The following is a 14,283-nucleotide window of genomic DNA, read 5'->3' on the forward strand; positions in this document are numbered from 1 at the left end:
AATGCTCTAACATGACTTACAATAGCATATGCATTCTGCAAATAGCTAAGTATAGATAATTAAAATATTCCACCCTCTTATTTTAGAGAAGTGCACGTCATAAAGTTAATAAGTCAAGGGACAATAGAAGAATCTATGCTCAAAATCAACCAACAGAAACTGAAACTAGAACAAGATATGACCACAACAGATGAAGGTAAGTTACCAGTGTATTCATAAAGAAATTTTTCTTCCACATAGCTCGCAACTTAGATAAATAAACAAATGATAATTATAATAAAGGTACCAATCTTTTCCTTAGATGTTGAATTATAAATTGGAAACATTCATACTTAGCTTAAGTAAGCCTTGTATAAAAAGTTTGAAACATAGTGTAGGGATTATGAAGAATTATAAAATTTTATTAGTTTAATTATATTTATTACACCTAGTGTATAATATGCCATATAATGTCTCATTGATTTAGCACTTTAAAGATTTCACAGATATCTTAGTTATGACCTCATTGATCCTCAACAATATTGTGAGGTAAGTGCTATTATCTTAATTTTGCAGATAAGGGAAGGGAGGCTAAGATAAGTAAAGGATCACATAGCTAGTAAGTGCGTGGAACAGATATTTTAATTCATATCTAGTACTCTGTGCATTGTACCAACTACAAATAAAATTTCATGTTATTTCATTTTTCAGCTAGCTTTTAAAGGTAATCCTTTTTATTCTAGTGAAACTTTAATGTCATCAAATGAGTTTTTGGTCACAAATAATATTATAACTAAAATAATGTGACTAGTGAACTTCTGTCAAATTTCTACTCTCAAATTATTGACTATTAGCAGCAACAAAAAGGTAAAGGATCAGGAGCAACTGGGTGGTTCAGTGGATTGAGAGCCAGGCCTAGAGATGGGAGGTCCTACTTCCCAGCTGTGTGACCCTGGGCAAGTCACTTGACCCCTTGCCCTTAGCACTTTTCTGCCTCGGAACCAATACACAGAGTATTGACTCCTAGACAGAAGGTGAGGGTATTAAAAAAAAAAAAAATCTCCACCTTAAAATATCTTAGGAGTGCTGGAATGACCAAATTTGTTCCTTCCCATGAGATTTCACAACTTTTTTCATAAGTAATCCTCCCCATATACTGAAGAATTACACAGATTCATTTTGACTGGGCTTTAAGGCTTTGGTAATTTCATAGAAGTGGCAGTAACCAAATAATACTACTGTCATCATGTTATTTTCTTAAGAATTTCAGCATAGATTATAATTAGGATTCCTATTGATTGGTGGCTACAAGTAAAGCAAAATATTTCTTGCCATTATTTCATTACTTATGATACCTAATTTTTTAGATTGTAAGGTATTTAGTTCCATATCAGTTGAACATTAATTAGTTCATCAGCCGAGCAATTTGTTGTAGGAAATAAATCATTTTGACTTGTTTTCTTATGGTCTTTAAAATGCAACAACCAGTAGATTTTTTTTAAACATCTTTTTGGAAATATTATAAAACACTCAGAAATTTTTGTTGCTTGTGAGGAAGAAACTTTTATTTTTAATGTAAGCTGGGACAGTTTCTTTACCAAAATACAGATTACTAAGAAAAATAATTCTTTTTAGTTGAAGATCAGAAAACAGTTTTAAGTCAGTAATTCCCAATCTTTTCCATTTCAAAGCTCTCTTAAAAATAAGGAATATTTGTAATTCTTCCTCCTTTTATTAGTTGTTGCAGTTCTTAGTGCATATTTTGTTACATTGTACATATGGATTTACAGTCCCGTTGCCATTACTCTAATACTTCCTCTCAGGAGACATTGTAAGTTTGATACTGTGTCCTCATTTTACAGTTGAACTTATTTGTCTTTTTGACTGTTCATTTGTAGATTTGCTTTATGGGTTTCAAAATACAATATTTGCCCAATTTTTTTTCTTTTTCTATCTTTAGTTGTATATTAGCTTGTTTTAACTATTTTAAAAATGACTTGATTTTAATTTTAAATTAAATTTTAAATTTTAATTTTAAAAATTGACTTTCCAGGGGAGTCAAAAAAAGATATGTTCTTTCCTACCTCACCACTCTGGTCACATATCATTAAGTGCTTTATTTTTTAAAAGTAGTGGTAGAATAAAGACATAAGTTTCTCTATTAGGTGGTACTGACTATAATTCTAATACATAGCCTTTGACATCTGTGTTTGCTGCTGGCTGCTACTTTTGAGACAATGAATTCTAAATACTGGTTTTCCTCCCCTCTCCCCCCTAGTAAACCCTTTTATTTGGCTGTTGGGTTTTCCCTCATGAAATGTCTATAGCATTTTAAAATACATTCACTTTTTATTGATATACTTATTTAATGGTTTTAAAAATATTTGTCAAAGATTTAATTTGGTTCTTTGCAGAAGATTCATTTTAAAAATAAAAATACTATTCTAGTCTTTTAATGTTAACAAAATTCTAAATGTAGTCTTTATTCATATTTAAAAGAAAGAACCTGAAAGCTACATTTTCAGAGTAAAGATAATGGATAGGCTAGCAAGGTGGTACAGATGAGAGTGTTAGGCTCAAATCAAACCTCTCAGACTCAGTTTCTTTATCTGTAAAATGAAAATAATAGTAATAATCTTCCACAAGATTGTTATGAGAATCAAATGAGATAATATATAAAGTGTTTATAAAGTTTAAAGTGCTACATAAATATTGACTGTTAATTCTATTACAAAATATAAATTTTGAAGAATTTTAATGAGGATGGACTATATGTCCACACATATTAAATTATTAAATATGATATAACCTGTTATATTAGTGCATCACAAAGTGTTTGACAAAACCTTGCAAATCTAATTGATCCAGTCAGAACCAAAAGAATTTGCTTTTAGATCTTCTCAGAGTGCTAAGTCATTTTGGAATAGCTCACTGTCAGAATCACTTAATGTGACTGTATGCATTTGTGGGGAATTGTGCATGTGAGTGCATGTGTGTTTTTAATTGAAAGGGAGAAAAACATAAGAACAGCATAGCATTCAAAAATTTGCTTTAAGGACTTTTTTCTCTCCTGTCTTTCTTTAAGCAAATTATAAGCAGCTTTAATCTGACTGACTGACAACTTTCAAGTCTACTTCGGTTATTTGTTATTGTGCAGTGATCAAATGTTTCACTTCATTTCTTTTCCTTTGTAGGTGATGAAGGAAATGTACCTGCAGATATAGCTACATTACTAAAGACATCATTAGGTCTCTAAAAGAAGGATTTCTAATTGAGGAGAAAATACCAACTTGGTGCACCCAAGGACATTTACATTACTGAAGACCATGGGATTTATGAACATTTATAACTTTTTATAATATCCATATTGTATTTCTCATGGTATGAAAGATTTTTGCCACTAAATGAATTCTCCAAATGCTCAAACCTGAAATATATAATTGCCACAGAAACGTAGTCCTTAAGATGTTGAATAATCATATTTTACAAAGCAGTTTTCCAAATGGGGATTAGTTGGTGATTGTTTGTAACAGATCTGCTAATGCTTTAGATATGTCAGTATTTTTGTAATTATTTCTACCTCCAAATATATATAATACTGTCTTTCACTGGATAATGTGTGTAGATTTTTACATGTGCCTTATTTGACAATGCTTATGTTTTGTTTTGCTTGTCTTAACTCATTTGAAGTACTGTTTTTATATTAGTCAAATAAAACTGTATAGATTATGTAGCTTTAGTTTTATTACTGTTTGAAGCAGATGCTCACCATTGTCATCAAGAACTCTGACCAGAATTTCAAGGTGGTGATCTCTTACCAACGTCCCCCTCCCTCTCCCCTTGTTTGCCTAGGGACTGTTTTGTTTTCCTATGAATAGTAATGAAAATAAGCCTCATCTTGGATTTTTTTCCTAGGTGGATGGATAATCACTATGGATTACTTATTTTTGTTCCTCTCTTTAGCCTTGCACTAGTTATGCACATCCTTCTGGCTAGCCATGTGCATGCCTCTTTTGATTTGCTTCTCTTGGCACTTGCTGCCCTGATGTTCCTGTTTCAACTTTCTTTTGCTGTCCAGATCATTATTTATTCCTGCCACATCTCCATGCATCAACAGAGTGTTGATGGAACTCTTCTAGGCTGGCAGAATAAATTCAATTTTGCTTTAATAGCAAATTGAATGTGAATTCAGATAAGAGGCAGCATTAGGAACTTACGTAGAAATTAAGTATAAATCCTGGGTGGAGACAGTATGATGAATACATCATTAACTCCACAGCACTTGCAAGATTTAATTTATCAGTTTCCAGGATAGTCACTCCTGAAAAGTTAGAACCTCAGTTCAGTGTGGTTGACAGTGAAGAGTTGAAAGAACTAAAGTTGTCTTTTGGATACCATCTCTTTTTGAAGTCTTTATAAAATTTTGCCTATTGTCAGTCAAAATTGCTGTTTTTATTGTACATCTATTTCTTTGTGTAACTTGTGAGCTTCATGTGTTTTTGTTTCTATTCTGTAAATATTATTATAAATAAACTCTTATTTATAAATGGAAAGTGTTAAAAACCTATAGGATATTAATATTTTGCGAGGGATTGTACATTTACAAATGAAAACAAAGATATGAAGTAATAACTTGCTATGTATGCTGAAATGATTTTGAGATTCAACTAAATCCTCTCAAAATTTTTGAGATTGGTTCATAAAAGGTTCACAGTAGTGAGCTACATTATGGAAATTCTGATCATATTTTGGTTTGGCTGTCTGTTTAGGCTGTTTGGTAGTGTAAAGAATGATTCTTTTTAAAATGCAAGAGCTTCTTTTTTAACATTTAAAATGTTGTTGGCCCCCATGTGATAGCAGTTCCATTCATGTTGCATGTTTTGTTGGAGCTAAATAGATATAGCCAACCATATTTGATGTACATATGGATTTAAGGAGGAATGGAAAGAAAGACCATTGATTTAAAATATCCTTTTGTGGCAACTTCAATTGTAAAAGAAGTAAAATTATTTAGGGTCATAGCTTTTGATCTGGAAGGGACCTTAGAAGTCATTGAATTCAATCCTCTTATTTTACAGACAAGAAAAACGGAGGCACAGAGAAATGAAATTATTTGCCCAGAGACCCGGATTTAGTGTCAGATGTTTCAGTCCCAGATGGTCTTGATTCTTATATCCAGTCTTTCACCCACTATACTTCTGGGAACAAAATACTTAGTGATTTTGTTTTATAGAGTATATGACATTAATGTAAAAAAGTTTTAGCAACAATGACAAAAATGTAAAGGGAAAAATGTTACATTTACAATTAATTTTCTAGAAGGTAATATAGCACAAGCAAAGGTTTACAAAGGTTCAGGCCAGGGGAAAAAGAATGACCTCAGACCAATCACTAGTCTACAATCTGGTTTCTGGCCTCTGTTTTATCCAATCAGCAATCACAGGAATGTTTTGAACTTTTTCTCGTAAAGCTACCAGTTTAGGATGTTTGTCCAACAAATCTTGTTTAAGGACCAAAAGTGTGGTGCTGCAAATGTCCCAGTAGAAATCAGCCCAGGTTACCTAATTAAAGAAGGAAAAAATATTGCTGAAGGTTTTCATTTGTGTATAAATTATTAATTTAACTGAATTGTATTCTAAAGGATAAACTTTAAAAGGGGAATCATTTATCTTTACTTTGCATCTTAGTGAAAGCCAAACAAGTAATTCCTCCCCAAAGTTTAGGGAGAAAATGACCAAGAAGGCAACAGATAGAGGAATGAGAACTTCAGAATGGAAATGATCATTATCTACATAATTCTATCTATAAACTATGCTCTGAAGCAAAAGTACATGTACAAAAAAAATGGAATCCTGACTATTCATGAGCTGTTGGCTCTATGTAATCCCTAGAAAAGCCATTAGCTCATAGAATCTCGATGTATGGAATAGGATCTTGGGACCATAGGATCTAGAGCTGAGACAAACCATTGGAACTAGTCCAGTCTCCTTATTGTACAAATAAAGGAACTGAAGTTCAAAGAAAGATAATTTTCCCAAGGCTCCAAGCCTTAAATAACCAAAACCAGGAAATCTAGTGTTCTTTCCACAACTTCCCTCTTGCACTGACTCCCACCAATTTCTCATATTTCTTGAACTTGTTCTACAAGTATCTGTTTTTCAGTCAGACAAGTAAGTTGATGGCAAGTTTCTTTAGCTGTTTTTCTATAGATTTCATCAATTTCTCAGTAAAGACATTTTTATTCTGAATGTAGAGGAAAAGAGTTAGAGGGAGCAAAATGAGAAGAAATTAGTACAAAGAGTCAAGTGGCCTCACCTTTTAGTGATTTATCTGTAAGACAAGAGTTGACCCTTATGAGGTCCTTTCCAGTTCTAAAATCCTATGATTGAAGAGGGAATATGAGCTGCTATGGGTCATAAGAAAAGATGGGAATTAGGGGAAAATGTGATGGATGGAAGTAAACAGAGGGAGCGATGTAACCAGAGAGAGGTTTGCTAAAGAGGGAACAACTAAGGTTAAAAGGAAAAAAAAAATAGAGCCAACATTTATGGCCATTTGTCTGAAGGTAAATAACAGTGTCAGAGCCTGTATTTCTCTAGTGGTGGCTCTAGGCTTGGCTGCCCTGGGCTTCAGCGGTCCCAGCTCCCAGCATCTGCAGCTCTTGTTGATGATATTGAGATGTCAGATCCTTTTCCATAGCCTAACTGAAAGAATTTTCAGGACAGCTCCAGTAGCAGATGGAATGAAGGAGGTATCAGCCCATGTGGTTTAGGTTTCTTAAGTGAAGTATGTTCTCAAATATACTTAAAATATTGAAAATGTGCTTACATTGTTATTCGTGTTATGTTCAAGCAATTGTGGGCAACAGTTCTGTGACTGGTTCATTACAGTATAGTTTTATTTGTTGAGTTCTCAATATTTTGGGGAATGTATTTTCAGTATGAGGATTTTGCTTCTGTTTATGAAGGATACTTTCTGGTTTATTATTCTGGCCATTCTTGGTTGTGTCTGCCTAGGTATTTGGTAGCTGTTAAAAAATGGCTCTACTACTTCCTTACATAATCTGCATTGATCAATAAATCTTATCTCCTCAAGGATAACCTTTTTTTTGTAGCTGGTGGGAATGATTTGATTTTTGGACCATCGTAAGCCCCTCATTTCAATACACAAATGTGTGTGACTATTGGTTGAATTCATATCCGTTTCACCCATGACAAGGGCTGTTAGCTTGGCTGTTTCATAGGCTCCGCTCAGAGGTTTATATTTGGCAAATCCAGTGGCATATACATTTAATTGGCTTTACTATTGCTCTGTGATGTGCTTTCTGTTCATCCCAGAAATATTTCTGTTTGTTGTCAATCTATTGATCTTATGTTCTGAGAACATCAATCCAGAGCTTGTATTTCATTAATATTGTATGTATTTTTATTTGGGTACTTCCTAAATCTATTGTGCTCTGTCTTACTGTTCCAAAAACATACATCCAGCAAAGTCTTGTAAAGGTTTTAATATTTCTAAATGTGTTCTTCCCGTTGAGCTTTTTAGGCAGCTAGGTGGTGCAGTGGATAGAGTGCTGGGCCTGGAGTCAGGAAAATCTGAGCTCAAATCTGGCCTCAGACACTTATTAGCTGTGTGACCCTGGGCAAGTCACTTAACCTCTGATTGCCTCAGTTTCCTCAACTGTAAAATGGGGATAACAACACCTACCTCCCAGGGTTGTTGTGAGGATCAAATATTTTTTAAAGTCATATATGTTCCTGGCACATAGTAGGCGCTATATAAATGCTCATTCCCTTCCCTTTTGACTTTATGATGCCAGTAAGTCTCTTGACATAGAGCTTTATGCTTTATGTGTCTTTCTTATCACCTTTGTCCATTGGTTCAATTTGACTTCTGGATTCAAGCTCAAAGCCATTAGTCTTTTTTCTTTGGGTAAATTTTTGGGGGGTGATGGGGTTCAGGGACTGGGGAGGACTACACCTGTAATTGAAGCAGTGAGGGAACTGAAGGAACTTTTGTTGAGGAACTTTCTCCAACAGTGAAGACTGGCGCCTCCCCTCAGGAGCTGCCATGGGAAAGTGACGTGCCCAGACTCCCATAGCTATTCTCTGTCAAGAGGCAGGACGGGAAACTCTGGTCTTCCTGACTGGGCCGGCTCTTTATCCACTATGACATGTTTCGCCTCTCTGACAACCATTAAGACTATCAATCTCATTTCCATGTTTTTCAATGAAGTTCAGATGCAAATACTCTTGGGCCAAGTCTCTACCTTGCTATTATTCTTTTGATATTTAATGTTCTGCAGACTTGTATGAGTAGGTACAATGACTATTGTAATTGAATAAGAGTATTGGGATGTAAACTCATCTTAATGTAGGCTCACTGAAAACATCTTTGGAAAATTTCCAAAGTAACATTGAACTTATATATTTCAAAAGAAAAGTAAGCTGTACATTATACTGTTTCATGTAAAATCCTCTCTTTTTATTCTTCTGTATATATATGGAAGTTGCCTTTTTCATTTGTTTAAGTTCAGAATAAAAATTAAAAAAAAAAAAAACTCCAGTAGAGAACAGGAAAATGGGGATATGTATCTCATCCTTTTCCCACATGATTTTGATTTCTTCCACTGTGTCTATTTTTAAAAGTTTTTCATTCCATGTAACTTGGAGGTTATGGGCGTTTTGTATGGTGACATCTATTAAAAGTGTTCTTAAATTTTTATGGATCAATGTTCAGGAAATTGTGGGCAAAAGTTCTGTCTGTTAAAGTGGTCCAGGTCTAGTAGTTGGGTTTTTTTAAATTATCAGATATTTTAAGGTCTATATTTATAATACATTGGTTTGTCTTCCATTAGTTTATGAAAATTAATGAGCTGATGTATAATTATTGCTACCAGGTCATGTCTTCCTATGTATTCAGTAGGAGCAAAATTTTTGCAGCCTAAAGTAATGGGTTGCACTTTCTTCTATTTTCTGGCATCATGTAAAATGACTAAAGTCCATATGTAATTTCTAGTGGCCATGAACCAGTCTGGAATTGCTAGCATAAATTTCTCTTTTTTTTTTTTTTTTAACAAATCTGCATGACTCAGCCCTTTGACTGACGTGCTTCACTTTGGGCATATGAGTAGTCTGGTGATCATGGAGGGCCTTTGGATTCCACTCTTGGGCCTCAACCATTCTACGGTGGCATGACAATTGCTAGCACTGCACTTGACTAGCTTCCCTTCGGGTGCAAGCTTGATATCCCATCTTCTTGAACAGCAACAATTACATATCTACTTTCAAAAGGTGATAATGCCAGAGACTGTATATATCTTGTTTGTACATAGGTTTTTTTGCATTTTGTCTCCCCCATTAGACTGTGAGCTCTTTGAGAGCAGGAACTTCTGGGGGAGTGGGGGAACTTTCTTTGTATCTCCATTGCTTAGCTCAGTGCCTGGCAGTTACTAGGCATTTAATAAATGCTTGTTGACTTGACTTCTCAGAATATAGGCAAATTATGTGTTGATGTACTTTTTACAAAAACATTCTCGTCTTAGTTTCTTTTTTCTTTTTTGTTAAGACTATAAACACTTGAAAGCCATGTATTGGCTGAGAAAAAGTATTCCCCCCCCCCAAAAAAAAATTCCCAGAAGTTTAAATAACAACTTGCCAGTTCAACAATGACTAAAAAAGCCTTCTGAAAGTATCATAACATTTATCTTGTCTTTGCTAATGATGGTTAAAAGACTCAGTCTGTTCTCACATTCGTGGCTCATTCACATACTGCAAACATAAAACAGGTCCAAAAACAGAGAACTTAAGTATTTGATGTTCATGTAGATAATTGTTGCTTTTTCAAAGCATGACACCAACAAAATAGTTTTTAAAGAATAATTTATGTAAAATAAGGCATTCATCAAATAAGCAGTTTAAGTCTATTATGATTCTGCTAAGCCTTAAACCTATTATTTTGCCTATGTAGAACTGAATTAAGGATTCAAAGTTAAAAAAAGAGAATCCTAAGAAAAGATCTGACTCATCATTTGATGTGGATGGTGTATATGACTCCAAAAAACACATACAAATTTTATCTTTTGGAATCTCTCCATCAGTAAACATGACACTGATTGCAGATTTTCAAAGCACTACTGAAGAACTGTGATTTCATTTGGTCCTAATGAAACGTATAATATCCCCATTTTACAGTTGAAGAAACAAACCAATAAGTTAACTGGTTTGCCTGGCGTTATAAAGCTAAATTTAAAGTCAAGCCTTTCTGACACTGAATCCAGTCTTTTATGTACTTTTCTGCCTCCATAGCAAACTGCTCATGATATCAAATGATCATTTGAACTTGATAAGTATAAAATTCTCTTTTTCAAGGAAAGGTAGAGACTGATGGTTTTCATGATGGAGTTTGGATGTTAATTGGACCATTGGATAAAGATGATAATTATAAGTATCTTGTTATCCTACAGGCAAGATACAAAGAAAGCTGAGGCTTGTATGCCAAGACACTCCCTGGCCTCCAGAAATGAAAGCACTGTTGAAAAATCAGGGCTAGAGTTATTCACACCCACTGAGTCAATATACATTTTACATCCTATAAAATGGACCATGACCAGCTCATAATCTTCCAGCTTTAAAGAAAAAATGGATATATTTTTTGAGGTACCAAGTTTGAATAATTATAATTTCACAGCATTTAATTTTGATGTTGATGTTAAATTTTCATTACTCTAGTCCCTCATAATTTTCCTGGTTCTGTTATTTCACTTTGCACCTGTTCATATAAATCTTCTCCTGACTTGTAGCATTCTTTTAGCATGATAATGTTCCATTATATTTGTGGACCACAGTTTGTTTAACCATTCTCCAATTAATAGATTCTAGTTCTCTGCTATCACAAAAAGTGTTGCTTCCAGTGTTTGGGGTATATATGGCTCCTCATCTTTTCTTGGATGTGGTCCAAAGAAGACCAATCCAAGAACAGATTAGTGGTCTGCTGTTCTTAAATGTTTAATGTTTTATAGACATTCTTCAGGTGCATAAAATGACTTTTTTTGACACTGATAAGGGTTCTGTAAACACTGAAAGTAGCGTCAAGACAGTTCACTAAAAATAAATAATAATGAAGTGCATATAATTTAAATTTATTATTAATAGCAATAAATACTAAGCCAATTAATTTTTTAAACCCTCACCTTCCACCTTAGAACTAATACTCAATAGGTTTCTCAATTAGGAAGTGCCTGAAGTCAAATTTGAACCCTGGACCTCATTTCTGTAGGCCTGTCAGTCCACAGAGGCACTCAGCTGCCCCCTAAGCCAATTAACTTTAGAACCCTTGCTACACAGGAGCATTCCCATGACCCACTTCTGTTTTCTGTTATCCATTATGAGGCCTCTCATTGGTCAATATTGAAAGGTAGGAACATTGTGACCCTTTAGTTGGGTCAAGTTAATTTTTTTCATCTTCAGTGCCATCTGTAAAATGAGGATATTAATATCACATTACAGGATTGTGATGAAGATGAAATGAGGTAATATGTATAAAGTGCTTGGTAAATCTCAGTTTAAGTATTGCTCATTTTTAATGTTATTTTAGCTCACTGGGCCACTGTCTAAGCCACATGACTTGGCTCTTTAATGTGTCTCCTTGGCCAAGTTTTTTGCCTCAGTTTCCTCATCTTAAAAATAGGCATAATGACACTTAATCAATATACATCATAGAAGCTGCCGAAGCTTAAAGAAGCATATGAGTTGCTGTTCTTATATATATTAAGAATCTACAATATTTTTGCATGGAGAACTCTGGGTAGGAACTCTCTACCAACTTTTTATTGGGTGAGAATTACCAGAGAACACATAAAGGTTAAATTATTTACTAGAATCTCATAGCTAATAAATGTCAGAAGTGAGATTTGAACCCCAGATTTCCTTACTGCAATCTAGCTTTCTAGTCAAGGCCATGTTACCTATCATCATCATCAATCCACAGTAATGAGAAAATTTACCTTAAAAAGTTACATAGATTTTAAAATTAATCTACTTACAGAATTGCCAACAAACCAGTCTTTCTTCCCTAAATAAAGTTCCAAATCTTGGATTAACCCAGGAACATCGTTTTTGAGCAACTCATTAAACATCTGATCCTAGGAAAGTGAAGAAAACACAATTGTTAGAATCTAGTCCAATCTATAACTGAACAGAAATTTTGTCTCTATCAACCCCAACACCTGGTCATCCAGACCCCCTGTCTCTCTGTACATAGAAGTCTCCAAAAGAACAGTTCCATTCTAGTTTTGATAGCACTATTCAATCTAGGCCAAATCTAGCTCATTGCAACTTCTACCTATTTCTCCCGTAGGTCTCCCCTCTGGGGCTAATTAGACGCTTTTTCACAGTACAGCCCTACTTGAAGATATCTGTCATCCTTTAAGCCATCTTTTCTCCAGGACTAACATTGTCAGCTTCTCTGCAGCTATTCTGATGTGGCATGGTTCTCAGTCCAGTTTAGCCTTTGATCACAATCCAATTTAGAGCCCCAAACTGAAGCCCAGATGTAGTCTGTCTAGGATGGAGTGTGATGAAATGGCATCTCCCTGTATTGAGGCACAATATTTCTATTTTTACACATGAAGACCTTAATAATTCCAGGACATTTGGGGAGGTTATCATAACAATCTGTTGATCCACATTGAATTTGTAGCTCATCAAAACCCAAAGTTTTTCCATGCTGTTAACACTATATAATCTTTTTTCCCCAATCCCAACCAACACCAGTCACAAGAAATGCCAGATTCCTCCCCTGCTTGCTTTCTGGGCTTGGGCAGTGACGGACCATTGGCTATTGCCACTCCATTCCCTCAATCGCCACAGGAAATTCAATATTAGCCTTGTTTAGTGAAGACTAAAGATAAGATATTCTGTCCTTGGTTTCTATTTTTTTCCCCCCAATCTTTTATTATGGAAAGTTCATTGGATTTAGAGTCAAAGAACCTTAATTCAAATTTTGACTCTATCAGTGTGTAATTACAAACAAATCACTAATCTCTGGGCTTTAGTCTCATATGAAAAATGACGGGATTGAACTAGATAATGGGGCAGCGAGGTAGCACAATGGATAGAGTGCCAAGCCTGGATTTGGCAGGTCCTGAGGATAAATATTGCCTCAGATGTTTCCTGGCTATGTAACCTTGTCCCTGTCACTTAACCCCCATTGGCTAGCCTTTACTGCTCTTCTGCCTTAAGGATAATTGTTTAATATCAATTCTAAAACAGAAGATAAGGATTTTTTTTTAAAATATTGAATTAGAAAAGTTCTAAGTTCTCTTCCAGCTTCAAATCAATGTTCTCATATTCTTCTCATCTTTTTGGTGCTCACTGAAACCTGGATTACCCCAAAAAACACTGACACCTCTTGACAACCACTCCAAGACCAATAGCTCCTTCTTTTAAGTCCCTTGACGCAAAGGGCTAGCTAGCACCTGCTCCCTTCTTTCCAATGCATCTTTCAGACCCTCTGACACAATCACCCAGCAATCATCTTGTAAGTTCTCTCTTCCTTTACAAATTCTTAAAGCTGTCATCTGTGTACCACTCTAATCTCCAATAAATTCACTATCAGGCACAGTCATTTTCTGTATCTCAATCCTAGCTCCCTTCAAACACTGAACAACCATCCTCCCTATCCTCATCCTCCTCAAGACCTATCACCACTATCTCTAGTGTTTCTGAATCATGAACTGATGTGAACCAAAACCAAAACTTTTAAATACCACCCATATATGGGGAGATGAGAGAGAGAGAGAGAGAGAGAAGAGAGAGAGAGAGAGAGAGAGAGAGAGAGAGAGAGAGAGAGAGAGNGATTTTCCCATCTCTCCTTCAAAGTCAGATTTAGCAAGCATTTGGGTGGCTAGTTAATATCTAACGTTCCCTCTCTCTGTGGCACTCTGTGCAGCGAATTACACTTTGAATTGTTTAGTCTCACTATTCAAAATTATATCATAAAACCCATTATCTTTGCTTATCCATTTCTTTTTTTAACACTAAATCGTCTGCATTTAGTAAAGCACTCAGCAACTTTGTATCAGACCTTGGATATTAGTTGTCTTCATATATTACTTTGTGATGTTATAAAGTCTCTTCTCTCAAGGCAGAGAAAGTTACTTTTCAAGTTATGAGATAAGGACTTTGCCACTTGGGGAGATAATTCGCAATAATCTAATCTTTAATTCCTTTAAGGAAGGGAAGAATAAAAAGAAACTTCATTTGTCTAAAAGCTAGAATTGTGTTCTATGGCCCAGTCAAACTG

General features: G+C 35.0%; 2 protein-coding genes across 2 annotated transcripts in view; one reads left to right on the forward strand and one right to left on the reverse strand.

Annotated features, from left to right (window-relative positions):
• SMARCAD1 (SWI/SNF-related, matrix-associated actin-dependent regulator of chromatin, subfamily a, containing DEAD/H box 1) overlaps positions 1–3,708 on the forward strand; it is a 94,399-nt gene extending 90,691 nt beyond the window's left edge. The window contains exons 23-24 of the mRNA XM_044682255.1: positions 87–196; positions 3,174–3,708. Of these exons, the coding sequence (XP_044538190.1) occupies positions 87–196; positions 3,174–3,235 (172 nt within the window). The 3' untranslated portion in view covers positions 3,236–3,708. The remainder of the gene's footprint in view (positions 1–86; positions 197–3,173) is intronic.
• A 1,667-nt stretch (positions 3,709–5,375) lies between these two features.
• The window catches only part of HPGDS (hematopoietic prostaglandin D synthase), a 41,568-nt gene continuing 32,660 nt past the window's right edge, over positions 5,376–14,283 (reverse strand). The window contains exons 5-6 of the mRNA XM_044680522.1: positions 12,023–12,121; positions 5,376–5,540 (exon numbers count right to left, since the gene is read on the reverse strand). Coding sequence (XP_044536457.1) covers positions 5,376–5,540; positions 12,023–12,121 — 264 coding nt within the window. The remainder of the gene's footprint in view (positions 5,541–12,022; positions 12,122–14,283) is intronic.

This window comes from Gracilinanus agilis, chromosome 6 (assembly GCF_016433145.1).
Source record: "Gracilinanus agilis isolate LMUSP501 chromosome 6, AgileGrace, whole genome shotgun sequence".
NCBI classification, from domain to species: domain Eukaryota; kingdom Metazoa; phylum Chordata; class Mammalia; order Didelphimorphia; family Didelphidae; genus Gracilinanus; species Gracilinanus agilis.